The sequence below is a fragment of the Prosopis cineraria genome, unplaced genomic scaffold, assembly GCF_029017545.1.
Source record: "Prosopis cineraria cultivar Desert tree isolate PC_DT_omini unplaced genomic scaffold, ASM2901754v1 PC1, whole genome shotgun sequence".
NCBI lineage: Eukaryota > Viridiplantae > Streptophyta > Magnoliopsida > Fabales > Fabaceae > Prosopis > Prosopis cineraria.
In genome coordinates, this window is record NW_026555332.1 from 3465945 (window position 1) to 3489986 (window position 24042).

Sequence of the window (24042 nt, forward strand, 5' to 3'; positions counted from 1 at the left end):
AATATTAATGATTTTATGCAAGTTATCTCCCCTTTTTTTATTTTTGTGAATCAAGGGGTTAAGTGATGAATTTGTGTAATATGTGTATTTGATTGACTATGATGTGTTGCCCGAATCTAAAATGGTCCATTGAGTGTAGTTTAAGAGTTGTTATAGGCTTTTGGCACGTGTGCTGGAGTTTCGAGACCCTACTTGTGAGTTGATAAGAGTTTCCAACTTTTGTTTAAAAAAAAATTGATAGTGAAACTTGTGCTATTAACCAGAATTAGAAGAAAGTTCTCTATAAACACATAGAGCATCCCAATTAGACGTCGGATGGTGAAATGGGATGTGTCAGAAGTTCATCCTAATGCTGTCTTTTAATAGCAAAATTTGCTATCAAAATTCATGCAATAGGCTGTGGTACATGGCATAGAGACATATACGCTGCGGCGTACCAGTAGTAAGCCATGGCACATGTGCTGCTTTTTGCACATATCACTATTTTGAAGTTCATATGCAAATGTTTTGATTCTTTCTTAATTCTCATGCTTCCACACATATTTTTAAATTCTAATTTTGAAATATTGAAAGTGTATGAGAGTATTTTAAATTGTAAAAACTTAGAATCTCTATTTTAATATTTTACAAATTTGGTAAACTATTTGGGCGTTAAACCCATAACTGCCTTGACTTTAGGAGTTAATGGTGTTTTAATAAGGGCAACCTTTCATATTCAAAATGAATCATGAAAGAATATGAAATTGGAATCCATCATTTAAGTGTATTATTTTAAAATTCATGAAAAAAGAATAAATGGGTTGGTTTGTAACATCCCAATTTAAATTTTAATAGTTAATTTTTGGTAAATAGAAATTTAAAAAAAATATTTAGAGGTAAGTAAATTAGTAGGAGATGATTATTAAATCTAACTTAGGATATAATTCTAAATTTAAAAAAAATAAAAAAATAAAAAAATAATAATAATAAAATATTATTATTAAAATATTATTATTATTATTATTATTATAATAAAAAAAGTATGAGAAAGAAGGAAAGAAAGAAGAGAACAAGACGCTTTCGGTGCTCTTCCCCGCAATGATTATATTTATATTATAATAATAAAAAAAAGGAGAGAGGAGAGAAGAAATAATAAAAAAAAGATATGAGATCCACTGAATTTTTATAAAAACTCACCTGTTTCCTTCGTTTCTTCATTCTTCCCTGTGTGCGAGCTGAGGCTGAGAGAGCGTCTAGTTTCACCGATGCAGGAGATCTGAGTTTTTAAGGTAAGAGTTTTTAATAGGATATTTAGAGTGTGATTTTAAATTTTTCAAGACTAAGTAAGTGTTCTAAAAATTTTTCTTAGTCATCCTTCTTCTTTAGTTTCTGAGTTTGTAGTGGTAGAAAATTTAAGATCTGGAAGAGGGATGAATTTATGTTGAATAAATATGATTTTTGAGGTTGTCAGTAGTATAATAAATGTTCTAGAGTATAAATTTGTTGATGATCTTTGAATTTGTGGCTTATGGATCAAATTCTAAACTAGATCTGAAAATATATGTTGATTTATTGAGGTTTAGATGATTATTTAGGATGGGAAATGAATTTTTATGGTTATAGGATTATGATTCTAAGCTAGAGACTCAATTTTTAATTTTTTTTGGGTATTTTAGGTACGAATTTATGAAATAAAAAGAAAATTTTGATAATAGAAATTAGTTTAAAATTTGATTTTTAGATTATTAATGTTTATTGATAATTAAAAGAGGAGTTAAAAATTTTACTTAATAGTATTGACTCTAGATTTGTATTAAGATTGAGATTAAGAATTATGTTATATTTTTAATTCTATTATTAGAATTATTTTATTAGTTTCAAAAAATTGAAACTAATATTTATAAATAATATGTTATTTGTAGATTGTATTACTGGTGAAGATTGTGGTGAGAGAGAAATTTTAAGGAATAATTTATTGAAAAAGCCACGAGGTAACCATGCTTTTAATTTATGATTAGTGTTACTTCATATTAATTGGGTGATTATTGAGAAAATTATGAATTTTTTTATATTGTATATTGTGCAATATTATTATGAATTTGTTTGATTATTGTGGGAGGTGTTGGGAGACTTGCCATTGTTGTTGTATTTATGTGCCACGTGGTACGCCCCTATTAGAGCTCAATAGGTGGCTTGTAAGGGCTCGGGCTAATCTACCTTTGGTCGGGTAATTTAGCACCGAGTGAGGGCTACGGCTCGAGATTAATGGAAGGATATAAGGATGGTTGTTTGTGTGTATTGTAATATTTCTTATATTTGTTGGAATTATATTATTTTTAATTCTCACTTAGTAAGCACATACTTAATTGTTTGTATACACTATCATAAATTGGCTTTGGTTACTGGGACTTTTGAGTCTCATTATGCGGTTAACAATTTTCAGGAGAAGAGCCACGAGTGACACGTGAAGGAGTCCCAGAGGCTTAGTGGTATAGATCCACTGTCTCTTTTGAGTATTTAATTTATGATTTATAATGTGTTATATTGCCAATATTAGGACTTTTTTTGTTTATTGTCAACTATATGAATATATAAATGTAATCATGCCTTTCAAACTATTTCTATTTTTGGTACAATTTGGATGACTGTAATTTTAATATTTGGTTTACTTTGGATTGGTTAAAATGGCATGATCATAAGGCCAAATAACTGGCTCGTGTTGAAAATTGACTAAATTGCTTATTTTACTTGTTGGGAGTATAAGGATGGATAAATGTGATTTAGCCTAATGGCATGTGGGAGGTAAAAATTTATCTAAAATGTTATAGTATGTGAGTTGAAGTCAATTATAAAATATTTTATATTGAAATTATTGATATAAAAATGTGTTGGGTGGCTGTAACCCAACTATGGTTGAGTTAAATTATTTTAAAAAAAAAATTTGGTGTGTTACAAATTTTGGTATCAGAGCTACATGATTCTAATTCTTATAAATTATGAAATTGTTATACATTAACCTAGTTTATTGGCAATATACATTATTAAATCATAATACTTCTCCATTATTTTTTTCTTGTCTTGAGATTAGTGTTACTTAATTATATGACTTCCATCCTTTAGGAGGGGAGAGATGGTGTCCAAAACTAGGAGAGGTGGTGAAATTGCCGGTGATTCTATAGAGCCAATAGGAAATGACATACCTTCACTGCCACAACCAGAGCCCACACAGCAACAAATCGGGCAGGGCGAGCCTATACAGTCACAACTAAGGCAGGATGAGCCAACTATGAGGCAAATGATGGATTTACTATATAATCTTAGTGACCGCATGAAGAGACAAGAAGAAGAGTTGGCCGTTTTAAGACAATATAAGGAGAATTCCAACCGAGAGGGAAATGGCCAACAAGAAGGAAGCCATACCAAGGTATTAAATGCGAGCCAATCTGCTGATGAAGGCTCACCTCCCTATTCTCACCATGAGACTAGTTCGAAGAATGTGAATCTTCACTCTGAGCAACAGACATCCACGATCACAAAGATCTGGAGTACTTTTCGTAAGTTTAATCCTCCTACTTTCGATGGAAATCTTAAGCCAGCGGTGGTTGAAGAATGGATAGATCAATTGGAGAGTATTTTTCGTATGGTTGTGTGCACTTCTAATCAAAAGGTGCAGATGGCAATATTCCTACTACAGAAGAGTGCTAAGAAATGGTGGGAAACATCAGGACCGAAGGATGATTCCTCTCTTAGTTGAGAAGATTTTAAAACCATATTGTTCGAGAATTATTTTCCTACTGCACTGAGAGCAAAAAAGGAGGCTGAGTTTCATGCATTCCGCCAGGGTGATCTAGATGAGGATGAATTTATTGAACAATTTTCAGAATTATCTAAATACTCTACTTACCTCCAAAAACATGAAGACACGGAGTGGATGGCTGAACGATTACTAGAGAAGGCGAGGCCTGATCTAAAGGAACAGTTAGCCCCTTTTGAGATCAAGACATTCAGTGAGATGTGCAATAAGCTTCGAATAGTTTCTCAGAGGAAGAGAGAGGCTAGATTAGAAGCTGATAGAGAGAGGAGGAAAGAACCTCATGGGAAGCCCCCTATCCACACCAGACCCATTGGTGGAGTAGAGAAGAGGAGCAGTCAAATCTTTGGAGGCTTTAGAAATCAGAAGAAGAAGGGCTACTACCATAAGGGCCAAAACTACAGAGGGAATCAGAGTGGGAGTCAGGGGTCCTACAGGAGCCCAGCAACCTCTACTCCTACTTTCGGTGCTGCTAGTAATCAAGCATGCAGTAAGTGTGGGAAGTTTCATTCTAGTGATTGTTGGGTTTGTTACATCTGTCAGAAGCTTGGTCATATTGCTCGATTCTGCTATCAGAACCAAAATAGGGGTAATGATCAGAGACCTACAGTACCAGCACGAGTATATGCCCTCTCTGGGCCAGAGGCTGCTAACAACCCTAATGCTATCAGAGGTATAATCCGAATCCTTGATAATGATGTTTGTGCTTTGTTTGATTCGGGTGCTACACACTCTTTTGTGTCTGATGAATGTATGAAAAGATGTAAATTGCCTGTGTGTACCTTACCTTTTGATGTGAAGATTTCTACTCCTGCTGGTTTGACTGTAAGGACTGCTAAGGCATGTCTAAATGTAGAGGTTGAGTATGAGGGTCGAAAGACCACCATAGACCTTATTTGTTTGTCTTTGTCTGGGATTGATGTTATTATGGGGATGGATTGGTTGTCTGTAAACGGAGCTGTACTTGATTGTCAGAAAAAGAGTGTGTCACTCTTAGCTCTTACTGTAACCCCTGTAGAGTCCCAAATTCCTATGTTGTTGTCTACAGCTCAAGTAGAACAGTGTATAAGAAAGGGCTATCAAGCTTTTATGATTTTCTTCTCAATCAAGGCAGAGATTGAAGAAGGTGTAGATCAGATTCCAGTAGTGAGAGAATTCCTTGACGTCTTTCCTATTGAAGTGATCGGTTTGCCTCCAGAACGAGAGGTTGAGTTCTCGATTGAACTCGTACCTAGTACGGGGCCTATTTCTAAGGCACCCTATAGGATGTCTCCATCGGAGTTAGCTGAGTTGAAGAGACAAATTGAAGAGTTATTAGAGAAGGGGTTTATCAGACCGAGTGTATCACCATGGGGGTCACCGGTACTGTTTGTGAAAAAGAAAGATGGAAGCCTTAGATTGTGTATTGATTATAGACAATTGAATAAGGTAACCATCAAGAACAAGTACCCCTTACCTCGAATTGATGATTTGTTAGACCAATTAGTCAATTCAGCAGTGTTTTCTAAGATTGATCTAAGATCAGGGTATCATCAATTGAGGGTTAGAGCAGAGGATATCCCTAAAACTGCTTTTAGGACTAGATATGGGCACTATGAGTTCCTGGTGATGCCGTTTGGGTTAACAAATGCCCCAGCTGTCTTCATGGATTATATGAATCGAATCTTCAGGCCTTATCTCGATAAATTTGTTGTAGTCTTTATTGATGACATACTTATTTATTCTCAGGATGAGGTGGACCATGCTAGACATCTTAAAATTGTTTTAGAGATATTAAGAGAGCACAAGCTCTATGCTAAGTTGAGCAAATGTGATTTTTAGCTTAAAGAAGTTAAATTCTTAGGCCATGTTGTTTCAGAAGAAGGGGTAGCGGTGGACCCTAGTAAGATAGATGCAGTGATGAAATGGGAACAACCTCGAAGTGTGACAGAGATTAGGAGTTTCTTAGGTCTTGCAGGCTACTATCGTCGTTTCATTAAGGGTTTTTCACAAATTGCAATACCCTTGACTAAGTTGACCAGGAAAGATGCTCCATTTATTTGGACGAACGAGTGTGAAGTTGCCTTCCAGGAGCTAAAAAAGAGGTTGACCACCACACCGGTACTCACCTTACCTGTTCCAACTGCTCCTTATACCTTGTATACTGATGCTTCCAAGAAAGGTTTAGGTTGTGTATTGATGCAGGAGGATCGAGTAGTGGCTTATGCCTCTCGACAGTTGAGGCCTCATGGGGAAAATTACCCTACTCATGACTTGGAGCTTGCTGCTGTAGTATTTGCCTTGAAGATTTGGAGGCATTATCTTTATGGTTCTTCTTTTGAGGTCTTCAGTGATCATAAAAGTTTAAAATATTTGTTTGATCAAAAGGAGCTCAACATGAGACAGCGCAGATGGATTGAGTTTTTGAAGGATTATGACTTTGAGTTAAAGTATCATCCAGGGAAAGCTAACATAGTCGCCGACGCTCTAAGCAGGAAGCTTGTGCATACTGCTCACATGATGGTCAGAGAACATGAATTATGGAGTAGTTTCCATGCAGTAAATGTAGAAGTAGTCGAAAATCATTTGGCTGCTCTACACATTACTGAATTTGAGAATAATTTTTGGGAAGAAATTAGAATTGCGCAACAGAAGGATGATCATTTAAATAAGATTAGGGTAGAGATTGGGGCTGAAAAGGCTGAACATTTTGATGTGACTGATGATGATGTCGTAAGATATAAAGGTAGAGTGTGTGTGCCTAATGATACTCGATTGAAAAATATCTTACTTGAGGAGGCTCATCAGAGTAGATATACCATTCATCCAGGAGCAACTAAGATGTATCGTGACTTAAGACGTGGTTGGTGGTGGCCAAAAATGAAGAGAGATATAACTAAACATGTAACTCGTTGTTTGACTTGCCAGAAAGTAAAAATTGAGCATCAGAAACCAGCCGGGATGCTACAGTCTCTTGATATTCCAGAGTGGAAATGGGACAGCATTTCTATGGACTTCATTACAGGATTGCCTAGAACATCTTCTAGTCATGACACTATATGGGTAATCGTAGATCGACTCACCAAATCAGGTCATTTTCTTGCTACTAATATCAAGTATTCTCTTGAAAAATTAACTGAAATCTACATAAGAGAAGTGGTGAGATTGCATAGAGTGCCGACAAATATCATATCTGATCGTGATCCAAGATTCACATCAAACTTTTGGAAGTCATTACAGGAAGCCATGGGTACTCGTCTGAGTTTTAGTACCGCTTACCACCCCCAGACCGATGGGCAAACGGAACGAACCATACAAACTCTTGAAGACATGTTAAGAGCTTGTGCCATTGAGCTTAGAGGTAATTGGGATAGTCATTTGCCATTAGCTAAATTTGCCTACAATAATAGTTTTCATTCTAGCATTCAGATGGCACCTTATGAGGCATTATATGGAAGAAAATGTAGATCGCCACTGTGTTGGATAGAATTAAGTGAGAGAACTATTTTGGGGCCAGACATTGTTGATGAGACTACCTAAAAGATTGCTTTAATCAAGCAAAAATTACTCACAGCTCAAAGTAGACAAAAGAGTTATGCGGATAAGAGGAGAAGACCGCTTGAGTTTGAAGTAGGTGACCATGTATTTTTGAAAATCTCTCCAGTAACTGGTGTTGGAAGAGCTATTAAGGCTAAGAAGTTGACACTAAGGTTTATGGGGCCTTTTGAGATCTTAAAATGAGTTGGACCAGTAGCGTACCAAGTAGCATTACCACCCCAAGTTGCTGGTATACACAATGTATTCCATGTATCACAATTAAAGAAGTATCAACCAATCCTTCCCATATAATTGAACCCGAGGAGATTGAACTCAGGGAGAATTTAACATTCAGAGCTGAACCGAAAGAGATTGTGGATTATAAGGACAAGCAATTAAGAAACAAGACCATTAGATTGGTTAAAGTAATTTAGAAGGGCACAACTCCAGGTGATGCTACGTGGGAGACCGAGAACAGTATGCGACGTGATTATCCTCATCTTTTTGATTAAGTAAGTAGTTAATAGTTACTAACTTTAAATTTTGAGGACAAAATTTTTAAAAGGAGGGGAGAATTGTAACATCCCAATTTAAATTTTAATAGTTAATTTTTGGTAAATAAAAATTTAAAAAAAATATTTAGAGGTAAGTAAATTAGTAGGAGATGATTATTAAATCTAACTTAGGATATAATTCTAAATTTAAAAAAATAAAAAAAAAATAATAATAATAATAATAATAATAATAAAATATTATTATTAAAATATTATTATTATTATAATAATAATAAAAAAAAGTATGAGAAAGAAGGAAAGAAAGAAGAGAACAAGACGCTTTCGGTGCTCTTCCCCGCAATGATTATATTTATATTATAATAATAAAAAAAAGAGAGAGGAGAGAAGAAATAATAAAAAAAAAGAGAGAGGAGAGAAGAAATAATAAAAAAAAAGATGTGGGACCCACTGAATTTTTATAAAAACTCACCTGTTTCCTTCGTTTCTTCATTCTTCCCTGTGTGCGAGCTGAGGCTGAGAGAGCGTCTAGTTTCACCGATGCAGGAGATCTGAGTTTTTAAGGTAAGAGTTTTTAATAGGATATTTAGAGTGTGATTTTAAGTTTTTCAAGACTAAGTAAGTGTTCTAAAAATTTTTCTTAGTCATCCTTCTTCTTTAGTTTCTGAGTTTGTAGTGGTAGAAAATTTAAGATCTGGAAGAGGGATGAATTTTTGTTGAATAAATATGATTTTTGAGGTTGTCAGTAGTATAATAAATGTTCTAGAGTATAAATTTGTTGATGATCTTTGAATTTGTGGCTTATGGATCAAATTCTAAACTAGATCTGAAAATATATGTTGATTTATTGAGGTTTAGATGATTATTTAGGATGGGAAATGAATTATTATGGTTATAGGATTATGATTCTAAGCTAGAGACTCAATTTTTAATTTTTTTTTGGGTATTTTAGGTACGAATTTATGAAATAAAAAGAAAATTTTGATAATAAAAATTAGTTTAAAATTTGATTTTTAGATTATTAATGTTTATTGATAATTAAAAGAGGAGTTAAAAATTTTACTTAATAGTATTGACTCTAGATTTGTATTAAGATTGAGATTAAGAATTATGTTATATTTTTAATTCTATTATTAGAATTATTTTATTAGTTTCAAAAAATTGAAACTAATATTTATAAATAATATGTTATTTGTAGATTGTATTACTGGTGAAGATTGTGGTGAGAGAGAAATTTTAAGGAATAATTTATTGAAAAAGCCACGAGGTAACCATGCTTTTAATTTATGATTAGTGTTACTTCATATTAATTGGGTGATTATTGAGAAAATTATGAATTTTTTTATATTGTATATTGTGCAATATTATTATGAATTTGTTTGATTATTGTGGGAGGTGTTGGGAGACTTGCCATTGTTGTTGTATTTATGTGCCACGTGGTACGCCCCTATTAGAGCTCAATAGGTGGCTTGTAAGGGCTCGGGCTAATCTACCTTTGGTCGGGTAATTTAGCACCGAGTGAGGGCTACGGCTCGAGGTTAATGGAGGGATATAAGGATGGTTGTTTGTGTGTATTGTAATATTTCTTATATTTGTTAGAATTATATTATTTTTAATTCTCACTTAGTAAGCACACACTTAATTGTTTGTATACACTATCATAAATTGACTTTGGTTACTGGGACTTTTGAGTCTCATTATGTGGTTAACAATTTTCAGGAGAAGAGCCACGAGTGACACGTGGAGGAGTCTCAGAGGCTTAGTGGTATAGATCCACTGTCTCTTTTGAGTATTTAATTTATGATTTATAATGTGTTATATTGCCAATATTAGGACTTTTTTGTTTATTGTCAATTATATGAATATATAAATGTAATCATGCTTTTCAAACTATTTCTATTTTTGGTACAATTTGGATGACTGTAATTTTAATATTTGGTTTACTTTGGATTGGTTAAAATGGCATGATCATAAGGCCAAATAACTGGCTCGTGTTGAAAATTGACTAAATTGCTTATTTTACTTGTTAGGAGTATAAGGATGGACAAATGTGATTTAGCCTAATGGCATGTGGGAGGTAAAAATTTATCTGAAATGTTATAGTGTGTGAGTTGAAGTCAATTATAAAATATTTTATACTGAAATTATTGATATAAAAATGTGTTGGGTGGCTGTAACCCAACTATGGTTGAGTTAAATTATTTAAAAAAAAATTTGGTGTGTTACATGGTTAACCAATTTAACTCACCAACCCTCAATGGTTGAGTTAGATTGAGATTTTTTCAGCTAGTATAAAAATGAGTTGAACCTCAACACAAATCATATTTCTCTCAACCATATTCCCAATTCTAACTTCTTTTTGTTGGATTTTATGTGATTTACACATGAATGTTTTGTGCTTGTGAATTAATGACTTTTTATTTAAATATTACTCTTTTTAAGATTATATATGAATGTTTTTTTTGTTTTAATTAAATTATACTATTTTAAAGATTGATCAAATTTAACCACAACTAAATCATTTACCCTTAAACAACTATCACTATTTGTAACAGTTCAATGATCAATTTATTTTTCACCATGAGCTTGATTTCAATATATATATCCCTACTCGACAAATTTCAAACGAGTGTTGTAAGTTTTGGATCACTTTTCTCGACTAAATTCACAATGGTTTGTGAGGAATATTGAGTTGCAGGAAAAGCAGAATTGAAAAATGAGACAAACAGTAATGCTGAGCTGATATATGGATATTATTATCACATTCACTCAATTACGTGCTTTCATTATTACATGTGGCATATTATTATTACATCATCAGCAGTTATACGCTTTCATTATACGGAAACTATAATATTACATCCTAGCATATTGGTAGAGGAACTCCATTCCACTCCTTGAGGCACTCCAACAAAGGATCAATCAACTTTCCTCCGCACAATGCAGTGAACACCTTGTCAAATTCTTCACCGGGTGACCTCACTTTCTCACCTGTTAGCAAATCAGTGCCCAGTTCTTCCCTCACAAATCTGTAAATTGGATAAGATCTGCAATCTTTGATCCTGTTTGGGATTGCAGGGTTTCCATTCTCAACCTCCATCCTCGCACTTTCTACTTCTTTGGGCATAAGGGTCTTGAGTTCTTCCTCAAAAGCTGCGATCTTCAAGAAAATGGACGTGCTAGAGTCCTTTTCTCTGTCACCGTTTTGCAATGCGTGATCAACCAGAACCTGCCTCAGTTTCTGCATTAATGGGTATGTTGCACTGCAGGGATCATCTATGTAAGCAAACACATGCTCACGATCCACCACTGTGAGCAGGTCCTTCTCACAGAATCTTGATGGCAGTAATTCACCATTGTTTCCCATTGTCAGGACCCTCTTGGCCACTTGGCTCACTGTGTTCTTCACAGTACTCTTCAAGTTCTCTTCTAAATGCCTCAGATCAATGGCTTGGCATAATGCAATCAAGAAAGTGGAGGACATGAGCTTGAGTATCTCCACAGCTTCAGCTGTCTTTCTTGAGGAAATTAGCCCTAGAGAGTTCACATCTTGGTTGTGTTGCTCTGCACTCTGGACATGGTTTGTGACAGGATTGGCAAGGAATTGGAGCTCTGAACAGTATGAAGCCATGGCGATTTCAGCTCCTTTGAAGCCATAATCCAAGCTCGGGTTTCGGCTCGCCGTGAGGTTTGAAGGCAAGCCATTGTTGTAAAAGTCATTGACAAGCTCAGAGAATTGAGCAAACATGAGTTTTCCAATAGCAGCAAGGGCCAAGCGAGTGTTGTCCATTGAAACGCCAATTGGAGTGCCCTGGAAGTTACCTCCATGAAGTGCCTTGCTTCTTGAAACGTCAATCAATGGATTGTCGTTCACAGAATTGATCTCTCTCTCGATCATCTTCGTCGCCTGTCTGATCACTTCAATCTGAGGTCCAAGCCACTGAGGAGATGTTCTCAGAGCATACCTATCTTGTTTAGGCTTCTGAAGAGGATCAATCTCATGAAGCTTCTGTGCTGCTTTAACATAAGAGCTTCCATCTAAAATGTGTTCCATTATAGCTGCAGCCTCAATTTGACCAGGATGGTGTTTCAGTTTATGAGTCAAGTGGTCTGTAAACTCAGGCTTGCCTTGCATAACCTCTGCGAAAATCGCAGACAGAACTTCCGACAGGACACCCAGAATGTTTGCCTCGAAAAGAACCATGGAAGCTAGAGCAGATCCTACAGCAGTACCGTTAACAAGAGCCAGCCCCTCTTTGGGTTGAAGTTCAAAGAAACCTCCATGGATTCCGGCGAGTTGAAAGGCTTCTTTAGGAGAGAGGACCTTGCCATCAGGACCTATGGATTTGGAGTTGGGTCGGCCGATCAAGAGGCCGGCAACGTAAGATAGAGGTACGAGGTCGCCGGAAGCAGTGATGGTGCCCCTGAGAGGAAGGCATGGGGTTATGTTCTGGTTAAGAAACTTGGTCATCGCCTCCAAGATCTCAAATCTGATGCCAGAGTATCCTTGAAGAAGAGTGTTGATTCTCACCAGCATGGCGGCTCTTGTGGCTGTGTGAGGCAACATGTGACTCGATTCTGTGCCATTGCCGAAGATGCCAGCATTCAAGAACCTGTTCGCACCATCAAAATCAAAATCTTGTTTTGTTTTTTGGTAGACATTCACAACACTTTTTCCATTATTCATTCCAAAAAAAAAAAATCAAGGTTATTCATTATGTTACATGTAACAGGTGACAGCCGCTTATTTTATATTAAGAAAATTGACTCGATCTCATGAGCAATTAGGTTACTGTTTCAAATGACTTGCGAAATGAAAAGCACAACAAATACGGACTATTTTATATGATATATCATAGCCAAAATGCAGATTTTATTAATGTTTCGATTTCATCCACCAACTAACCTAAATCGTGTGCCTGTGTTCTGAATGAATGAAGATGTAATCCAATAACCACAATATCGGTTTCTACCTTCTAATGAATGCTCTGCCCATTGAACCATTCTACTCCCTTGAATATAAGAAAATCTATCATGTTTATCTTTTGTTTTTATTTATAAGTACAACTACAAATTTTAAAAAGCATTTATCACATTTTTCTCAAATTATTCCTCACAAAGTTAATGTTTATTTTTACTAAATAAATATGTTTTATTAATTACAAGAATAATTTAGTTCAACTTTTAAATTTTTAGACATAATTATTAATTTATTACATTTAACTAACTTTATTGTTAAATTGTGTGAGTTGGTTATTTTCTCCGTATTTAGAGACAGAAAGAGTACTCAAGACATGGTATAATGATTTAAAAAAAAAAAAAAACACATAATGTAATGGTTTGGGACCCGCCCACTTTTCGGAGTTATTACTCCTCTTGTTTTTATATCCTCTTTTTTATTTTCATTAAAAAATAAAAGATATTTTATGAAAAGTTAAATATTTAAAAATATAATATATTTTAATTTTTTGAGATGTAATTATTATTTTTTTAAAAAAATACACTTATTAATAATAAATTTATATTTATTATAGAGTATTTAATAGAAATAAATATAAAAAAATAGAATTAATTTGAAAGTAGATAATTATTTTATTGGGGGTGAGATTCATTAAAAATATCTTATATTTTTAAACAAAGGGAGAAAAAAATTAATTAATTATAATAATTATGTTTGAAAATAAAAAAATTAGATTAAAATACCTTATATTAATCATTATAAGTATGTATTAATTATTTTTTATTAATATAAATTATGAGAAATAATTTAAAAAATTTATAATAAATGCTCATTAACATATTTAATTTTACTTAAAAAAATTAAAAGTAAAAGTTTTTCCAACAAATAAAAATGGAGGGAGTATAGGGTAGAGGAAGAACATTTTTTGTGTTATGGAGAGAATTTTGTGTTCAGATGTCTTAATAAAAATAAAATTTTATTAATAAAATTTTTTTAATATTATCTTTTTTATTATATTTTTTACCTTTAATATTCTTTCACAGATAAAGTATTAAATAATAAAGAATATTTTTAAAAACTTATATTTTTATTTTAAAAAAGGAAGGTTATAAAATATATTTAATAAATTTTATTGATATATATAATTTTATTTAAAAATATTATAAATTGAAATGAAGGGGTATTTAAGAGTCATGTTTTTTAATTTTTATCACAATTTTTTGCCTTTTACTTTCATTAAATGTTACTAAGATATTTAGAATGCAAAGAGAAAATAATTTTTTTAATTTTATTTATAAATCATGTTATAATTTTTTTATCATATATTTCTCCTTCCATTCTTTATTGAATTTCGATGAGTCTAATTAAAATATAATATATGTAATAAGATTAAAGTTAAAAATTTATTATAAAGCATCTTATTAAAGTATAATTTTTTTAATTTTAATAAAACATGTTAAAAATAATTTATAAATAATTTTTTTAAAAAAATGAGTACTTATTACCATCATCGTTGTTGCCTTCATGCAGATGAACTGACAGGCCTTCCACATTTTTTTGTACCATTAATTTAAATTTAAATTAATTTTCACTATTAAATCATAATTAAACTTACTTTTTTTTGTCTATTATTGTTTAAACATTCGATCGTGGTCGTCTCTTGTGTTAAGTTTGATTAAACATAAGGTATCTTGAGAGATTGGTATTTAAATAAAATATATATAACAGATCGCACTGATAAACGATGCTTTCTTCCAAGTAACCCAAAATTAATTAACTACTCTTTAAATTAATTAACAGGTATTAATCCGACAATGAATGTCTTACCTAACATCTCATATAGAAACTCGTAGAAATGCTACTCCCATGCCGTCACCATAATTGAAGCATCGGAGGACCACATGGTAATTTCAAATGTCAAACCACAAATTTCATTTATAACTTTGATGCTACTCTCCTGACAATTCACATGCTCCCGTTTAATTTTTCTATATTAATTGCATATCCTTCGGTTTTCCATTACATGCATGAATATTTTGATTGAAGAAAATTATATTCAGAACATGATTAATAGAAATTTAAATCTTAATTTGTCATGTTTTGGGACTAATCCAATTTGCTAGATCAATTTAAATTGGTCGTATGTCCCTAGTTTTATTCAAGCTTTCGTCCTTTTTATTATTCCCCCCTTATTGATAAGACGCCCATTTTATTTTCTAGCTATGCGAAGAAAGTTTGAACTCCGACATCTTCATGCTCACCCTTTGGCCTTTGTCACCTGAAGCAATTTCAGGAGGTACTTTATGGTAATTTTTAATTAATCGTTAATTACTTTTTTGCCCCAATTAATTATCATTAATTACTGAATTATAATTTTTTTTTAATCTATACTCTCCTCATTCCTATTTATAGAGTAGCGAAAAGAACTTAGGTGAAAAATATATCATTAAAACACACACATATAAAAGTTAAAAGTTTATTAAAAATTTTAAATTTTTATTTAAAATTAATGAATTTGAAGAATTTTTAAAATTCTGGTAAACATTGGAGGAAGTATTTTAAGTTTTTAGCACGTTAACACTGCGATCATACAATTTAGGAATTATAAGCTTATGAAGGAATTTATTTTTGAATTAGATATATTTTGAAAAAGAAAAGGATTCAGAGATGAAAAAATGGAATTTACCTGATGAGCTCGTTCTGGAGGGCCCCACCCTGCTTGGTTCTCCTGTGTGAGGTGGCACCGAAGCCGGTGGTGACTCCGTAGCTGTCAGTGCCTTTATTCATGCTTTCCATGACCCAATCGCTGCTAGCCTTCACGCCGGCACGAGCCTCCTCCGAAAGCTGCACGGCCACGCCGGCGTCGTGGTTGGCAATTGCAGCCACCTCCGATATCGTCAGTGACTTGCCGGCGATGCGCACAACCGGCTTCCGGTACACCTCCACCATCCGCCTCACCTCGTCCAAATGGCTCCCCTTGAGAGCCTCCGCCGCGATTCCCCAGTTCAGAGGATCATTATTGCAAAGCTTGAAGGCTCCATTGTGATCGTCATTGAGTTTAGGAAGTTCCATGGCGGGCAAGAGGAAGAATTAGGGATTTGATTTGGTTCTGGTTCGAAGCTTGCTGAGGAAGGAGAAGGGCGGGTGGGGGAATATATAGAGGGAGGGAGGGAAATATTGAGTGAGAGGTGGGTAAGCCGAGGGGTTAGTTGAGAAGAGAGATGGAGCGTCGGATGGATCACAGCAATGGAGAGCTAGGATGGTGACACGTGGAGAGGAAGTGAGGTCAGTGGTGTGGTGGGTTTATGTCCATGTTGGAGTTCCAAGTTACTCGTCAACGACGAAGTTTAGTGGAAAAACCGGGGAGGATAGCCAGGGTTGGTGGGAGGACTCTGCTTCTCACCACCTTGGTTTTCTGGTCGGAAATTTCTTACCACTTAATGCCAGCTTACTCCCTGTAGCATCATAGGATATATTCATGCTCTCCTAATCAACTTTTCCTTTAAAGAATCTAAAAAATTTTTAATTAATTTTTTGTTTTTTATATGTACTTCTATTTAATAAGATATTTTACTTTAAAATTAATATAAAGTAATTTATTTATTAAAAAATTTTAAAAAAATTAGATTAATTATATATTAAAACATTAAAAATACTTTACTTTTTTAATATTTAATTTCTTAAAAAAATTTACATTTTTAAATTAAGGAAGTATATATTTCTCTCCATCCTAAATATAAGACAGATTTTAAAAATATCTTTAATACAAGATAAAGTTTTAGAAATTAATATTTTTTTAATTTTATCCCTTATTTAATTATTATTATTTAAATTCCTAGAGACAATAATTTAATATAATTATTAATTTCAAAAAACGGGTGAAATTAAAAAGTTACATGTGTTTTTAAACTATTTCAATTTGAATGATATGGAGTAAGCATCCTTTTTTAATAAGCATAAAATTGGTAAATTTATCTCATATTGAAGGCCAAGGAGTATGTCATATCTAACTCATTTATTAGAATTAAAAAAATATAATTAAATTATTAATTTGTTTAAAAAAATGAATTTCTCAATTTATCGTTACTAAATATATCACGTTCAAAAACATTTTTTTTTCTCATCTACAACATCTTTTTCTTTTTTATAATATAAGGAGTAGGCTCCATTGATCTCAAGTATTATTTCTCTCAAGGTGCTAAGGGCAATGAGTAAAAATTTAAACTAAGTTAAGATTCAAACCCCTAACAATCACTGACTCAAGTGATAAGGGTTTTTCTCACTTAAGTCAACTTTAATTGATCATATGACTTTCTAGCCTACTAAAAAAATTATGAAGGGGTAAAATAAAAAAAAGTAATTAATAATCTATTTTTTTATACAAACTAACTTATAAAAATCTAAAAGATGATTTATACATAAGAAGGAGAGAGCATATCACTAGGGACAAAATTTTATTCTTAAATTAAAGTTTATTTATATCATTATGATTAAATTAGAATTAATTTATCCTTTCCGACTCGGGGCATAAATAATAGACATTTGAATCAATGAAAAACTATAATTAATTTAAGCTTGCTTAAACTAATACTTACTTTTATTATTATCTTTAAAAAAATAATTCTCTTTATTTCTTTATTTTTTTTTGTTCCTTAATTTCATCATTTCTTGACCAATTTTCATCAAATTAAATATATTATTCAGTAGTTTTAGATGAGTTATTGTTCAATTAAACTGCATTAATTCATTGATAAAACTCACGAGTCCAATTTAATTTCTACAATACACACACCCCCATTATATTTTGATTACTTTCAAATGAATTGACGTGAGGATTGGTATCCATGTGGAAGTCATTTTAAAAAAAAAAAAGTATCTAGACACCCTGGAACTCACTTGCTTGATTCCTCATTTGATGATGTAGGTTTATTTTGATATTGAAGAATAAAATTATTTTTAGAATCTAACCAACAATTTTTTGAGTACTTTTATTATTTTATTTTATAAATTTTATTATTTGTTGACCAATATTTATTAATTTCAATTCCTTGAGTAATTTGAGACAAACTCATCAATGAGATTCATGAGTCGAATTAGATTTTTCTTTTGTAAATATTATATTTTCAGATTAATTAATATTTAATCAATTACAATTCCTAAGATTATTAATATATTAAAATATTATATTTAAAGAAATCGAAAAATATATTATATGTAATTTTAATAATTATTTTATTTAATAAATTTTGACCTTGATTCAAACGAGAATAATTATAGTGTATTTTTGTGTAGATGGACACATTTTTCTATTGTATAAAATTTAAGAGGAATTGTGATCACTATTTATTACTCCATCCTTTCTCATTTTTAACAGAATCTAATCTTCAATAAAGTAATTAATTATCTTTAAATTAATATCATCTTTGCATATTATTTCATATTTAATATGGTGTTTTAATTTAAAATAAATATAAAGTGACTCATTTACTAGAAGTAATTAGAAAAAACACAATAATTTTACTTTAAAATACTAAAAATATTTTATATTTTTTAACATACAATTTTTTAAATATTTTTTAATGGAAGGAGTATAATTTTTAAGACAGTATTACTGTTATTGTACATATATATTACAATTGGTTTTGACGTGGCTGCCCGCATCTACTCGGAAGTCATTTAACGTAAAAATTCCATCCTGAAATGTGTGCGTTTTTTTTATGAGCCGGAAATAATCCTGAAATATGTTTGTTTGGTTACCAAAAAAAAAAAGATTATCTTATCCACCAGAAAATTATTTATTCCTTTCACATAGCAATTTTTATTCCATCCAGTCATTGACATTTCTTTCACACGAATGTACGTTACTTCCATCATATTTGTCTTTTTTTTAAAAAAATAAATTATAAGATATTTTGACGTATTTTGAAATTTTAAAACCAGAATAAAATAAATAAATTAAATTATTTTTATATAATAATTATTATTTCAATTTAATTATATTTTTATGATTTATGAGATACAATTATTTCATTTTATAAAAACTCATTCACAATTTATTCTCATTCACATTTAAATTCTTGTTCATAAAAACATTATTCTTAATCAACCAAGGGATATTATAATCAATTGATTAAATTTTCTTTACATTCCTAAATTATTATATACTCTGTGAAAATTAACACAATTTGCAATGTACATTAGGCTAGATATATATATATATATATATATATATCAGTGGCGGACCTAGTCATAGTTAAGGGTGGGCAAGTATCCTCACTTAACTTGGAAAAATTTATAAAGAAGAGGTGAAAATTTTAAAAATTTGCTCCCATTACCCTACTAGTTTTGAACCAATTAAACCCAAATTAAAATATATTTGAGTTCAAAAAAATTTTAGGTCTTTTAAATTTCACTCAAGTTGAAAATATTTTAAATTTTGAGTACATTATATTTAAATTTAGAATAAAATATCATTTGAATTTTTTCTTTCCTAATATTATTTTACAAAACCAAATATTTATTTTATAAATATTAAATTATTTTTTCATTTTTAAGTTTTATTTAATTATACCTCCACTGGCTCGGGGTCGTGCGTATACCATGTATTGCTCAATTCTTTTTTAAAGCATAATATTCAATCTTTGCTTCGTCCATTCACTATTTCACACACACACACGCACGCTAGTAGGTTCGTAGTTAGTAAAAATTTATATTTAAACGAGTGACATTTATATGGTTCTTAAAAAATTAAAAAAATTGAAAGTTAAAATAGCTAAAAATTAACATATTGTACATTTTTTAAAAATAATTTTAGGGGAATTATTAGTTGTTCATATATTTAAAAATGTGGTTGAGCAGCAATGGTTTTAAAAATGGAAATTTAGTTAAGACTATCTTAATTATTTGTGTTCGAATAAAATTGAGTTGTAGTGTTTTACACTTTTACTTGTAATTAAATAATCCCGTATCATTATCAAGACGTCGGTTTGATTTTTTGGGTCAACAATTTGTGGTTGACTACTATAATTATAAAAATCATAGCTAGATTGTTGTTGACAAAATCTTATCTTTTATAATATGTTTCCTCTCATCAAATTATGTCATAATAGTTCTTATCACCTTGCAGTGACAGATTTGAGAATGACCTTCCAATCCTCAACACAGAAAACCAGACGGAGCCAATTAAAACGAAATAAAATAAATGGGCTTGTTTCAAAATTTGCTAAAAGTATGAGGATCAGGGAATTAAGTTTCCCACAAAATTTGGGGTTGCAGAATTATTCCCACAAAAATATAGCTTTTACTAGTTCTGTACACCTTAATAATATTCGCCACTAATTAAGTATCAAGAACAATTAGTAAAATGTTGTTCTGGTTTAATTACTAATCACAAGATTGAGTTTTGGAAATGCAATAGTTAAAACTCAATTGTAGAGCCAGCACACTTGAAAGGGTCTGGTAATGCTCGATCTGGATTCTTTTGGCTCTTGTGAAGACTCATCTCAATGTAGGGCAAGTTCAGGATATTAAGGACTCAAGTAATAAAATAAAAAAGTAATATTTCACGCAAGCATTAAAAATACATTTATTCACTTGGTTGAGAGGAAATATTAGTTGCTGTCAGCATCCTAAGAGAAAGAATTTTTGTTATTGGGGGTATCTACTGATTGTACTCAAAAAAATTTACTGTATTTATAATTAAGTAAATAATTAGCTGATATAAAAAAATTTCATTTAAGTTATTCGTTTTTAAAATGTTACTAATCTGTACGCCAAACAAAAATAAGTGCTGCAAATCATGAAATTTGGTAAATTATTTACCAAAACATAAAATGCAAAAATGGATTCCAAGAGTGCAGAAATGAGGAAAAATGAAGGAAAGATTCAGTGAAAGCGAAGCGACATACTTTGTGGTAGTGGCTGAGAACTTTCATGGTTCTTTCGTACAACAACCTCTTCCACAGCCTTTTCCCCCAATATATTACTTTTTCCAAAATTGACATGTAATAACTGTTTTAAATTTTCGGAATCAAATTTGATGATTCAGAGATTTTTTTTTTACTTCAACAGTCATTATTTTAGCTTCTTTTTTTTTTGAATTGGAAAAATGTGTTTGAAAATTTACAGCAAAAAATTCATTCTCCTAAATATTTTCATTTAAATGGATTCTTATTTTTTTTTATTTTATCTCGCTTGGTATTCTGAAAAATCTAAAGATATTATTATCTTCTGTTCAAAATAATTCAAACCCCTGTTATATAGAATTATTATTACTAATGACAACTTTGCATGTACATAACTGTGGAGCATTTGGTTATTAGGGGAAAAAAAAAAAGGCTCTCATACACAATTCTTTCTCTCTATGTGGGTTTTATATGATTCATGTCTATTGTAGAGTTTTGATTCCACTGGTTGATGGAATAAAATTAACTTATGTTGAGCAAGTTTAAGTTTTGATATATGTAGGCATGCATGTTAAATAAAAATATCAAAGTTAAGGCATCCTTTTGATACTCGTGAAATTGTCATTGATAAAAACAATCCTACACTTGGAGGTGATAACATTTTAAGTTTTTTAAGATGCTGGGCAATGAATGAAAAAAATATCTATGACTATCTCTAGTTATATCATCATCCATATATTCCAAGTTAGAGTCGTTAGATTAATGATAATTACTTAAATTCATTGACAAATTAAGAGATTTGAATTAATCATAGTCAATTTATACATATTTCTACTCTTGCGGCCAACAGGCCGAGAACACACAGAAACACACGTGTGTTTCTCTTGTAATTATTTGGGAGAACGACAATAAAGTTCAAAAAAAAATAATTAAATTTTTAATAAATTTTTTTAAAATAAATTATAAATATCAATGCAAGTAATTATAGAGAAGAATCAGAATTACAAACTAATTGCTATATTCAGAATTTAAATATTATATTTATAATTGAAACTTTTAAATTTACAACTGTTTAAATTAATATTTATAATGAATTTATTAAAAAATGTTATCAGATACTTAACTGTCATTAATTTCTTCTTTTGAGACTTAACTATTATTCTAAAAAAAATTTAATGGGAGGCACAATATAATTTTGGAATATATATATTCCGTAGCATTTATGCTTTCCCGATTAAAATATACTAAATAATCAGTAAAAGATAACGATTTCTTTTGGGTCTCTTCGATAGACTTCCTCAGTTTGCTGAGGCCATGATCAAAAGTCTAGGTATCTGTCCTTGGGTGTGAAAGAATTTTCTTTCCAGGTATCTGTCTTTTTATATCAAAAAAGAAAGAAAGAAAGAATTTTATTTCAAGATAAATTAAAATAACAGTTGTGTTTTTCATAAAATAAATATTGAATTACACACACACATATATATTAGTACAAGAGAAATGGATCCCTTCATTAATAAGTAACCCAACGATACTGAGACAGGACTGTTGACCAATTTAAGCCATACAAATCACACAAATTAAAGCTAAACTACCTTGCAAATAGAATATAGAATCAATTAATTAAGATTACCTTTTCAAGGCAAAGGGATATATGCTTTAGATTAATTTACGTGGGCCTCATCAATATTATATTGTTAATTTTTTTGGGCAATGACGATATAAGCTTTAGATTAATAATATTTTGTTTGATTTAGTTGTCTCAAATGAGCACGCCTATGGAGTTATATTATATTCACAAGAATAATGCATTTTGTCTTTACACACACACACACGCATCAAATCAAATGGTATACAAAAGTGATACTAGACTACTCTGATTAATCAATGTCAAATTGGGTTAACAAGTCAAGAAGATTGAATGTATTGAAAATTTTGTTAACAAGTTTTTCCAGTGAATTCATAGTACATATTACTAAAATAACATGTTAGTGTGTTAACAAATCCACTTCATTGTGACAAATCAACAAAGTTGAATATGTAAAATGTATTATTAACAAGTTCTGCTAGCGAATAACAATTATGCATTAGTGGCAAACAAGTTAAATCAGGGTTTTATTATTTAACAAGCCAATTTCATATTTGTAACTGGCCGGTATAGAAGATTATATTGAATATATAAAAAATATTGCTAACAATTTTTGTTAGTGAAGTTAACGAGTGTGAATTTGTAAAATAACAAGTATATAAAGTTTTTATCAAGTTCACTTCATATTTTAAAAAATGAAGAGCATTTTAGTCATTTTTTATCAAAACATATTTTTAATTCAATTCATTAATACTTTTGTGTATTATCACATTCTATTAGTGAAATTAAACCCCTAGGTCCTTTATTTATTATATATATATATATATATATATTACCCCCTTCATTTATTAGTCAATGGCTTAAAATTAGACAAAATCACATTTAAATGTAATAATTCATCGGCCAATGCTCTTCTTAATCAATCATAACCAGCATTTGAATCAGAACTTTAAGGTAGAGCTGTGTAGGGGATCACCACTGAGCCTGAGACCACGTTTGTCAGTAGTTCATTTTCCTATCTTTGAATTTTTCTGCTTATGACATTAAGGTCCTATTCCTTTGGCAAAAGCAAAAAAAAAAAAAAAAGATTATGGTCCAAGTATCATCGATTATCTAATTAATTGGGTTTTAAATTTTTATTATTGTTTTGCTAAGGTTCACAAATCACGCATATCTCTCTTTTCTTGTCATACTTATGCAGACATTCAATTAATGATCTATAAAAATAGGATTAATTAGGGAGACGATCCCCTCCTCTTACCTTCCCATCCTTTTTCCCTCCTTTTCTTAATTTTTAACCACTAAATCAAAATTTAGATGGTTTAGATTTGATATCTTATATGATATTATGTTTTTTTGTTTTTGCTATATTTTTTAATTGTTTATACTAAATTTCAACAGTTTGAATTTTATTATTCATATATTTTTTGTAATTTAAAATTTTAATAATGACTTTATAAAAAATCAAATTTGAATTATTTAAATCATAATCTAATGGTTAAAAAAGGTAAAAAAAAAAACGGGAAGATGATGGGCAAGGAATAGGAGAGAATCCTTGCCCAATTAATTAACGGTGTTCTTTTACTAATTGATTGAGATTTGAGAATGATGGATCCTCAAATTATAATATTATACAGGAAAAATCACATTTGACGACCTCTAGAGGACATTTATTACAAAAAAGATAAAAAAAATTAAATTTGGTCTGCAAGATCAAAGGTGCAAAAAGACCATGGGGCATTTAAAAAAAATAAGGGTAATTTTGTCTTTTTATT

At 31.2% G+C, this 24042-nt stretch overlaps 1 protein-coding gene across 1 annotated transcript; it reads right to left on the bottom strand.

The window, feature by feature from the left end:
- Positions 1-10547: 10547 nt before the first annotated feature.
- On the bottom strand, positions 10548-15916 carry LOC129315623 (phenylalanine ammonia-lyase 2). The gene is made up of 2 exons (XM_054959496.1): positions 15465-15916; positions 10548-12431 (listed from the first exon to the last, which is right to left on the bottom strand). The coding sequence occupies exons 1-2, from the start codon at positions 15848-15850 to the stop codon at positions 10682-10684; spliced, it is 2136 nt and encodes a 711-aa protein (XP_054815471.1). The 5' UTR covers positions 15851-15916; the 3' UTR covers positions 10548-10681.
- Positions 15917-24042: the final 8126 nt, after the last annotated feature.

Excerpts from the sequence above, each read along its gene's own strand:
- LOC129315623 (XM_054959496.1), bottom strand. The coding sequence starts at position 15,850 with ATGGAACTTCCTAAACTCAATGACGATCACAATGGAGCCTTCAAGCTT. Across the intron at positions 12,432-15,464 it reads CTCCAGAACGAGCTCATCAG|GTTCTTGAATGCTGGCATCT; the intron begins GTAAATTCCATT and ends TGGTGCGAACAG.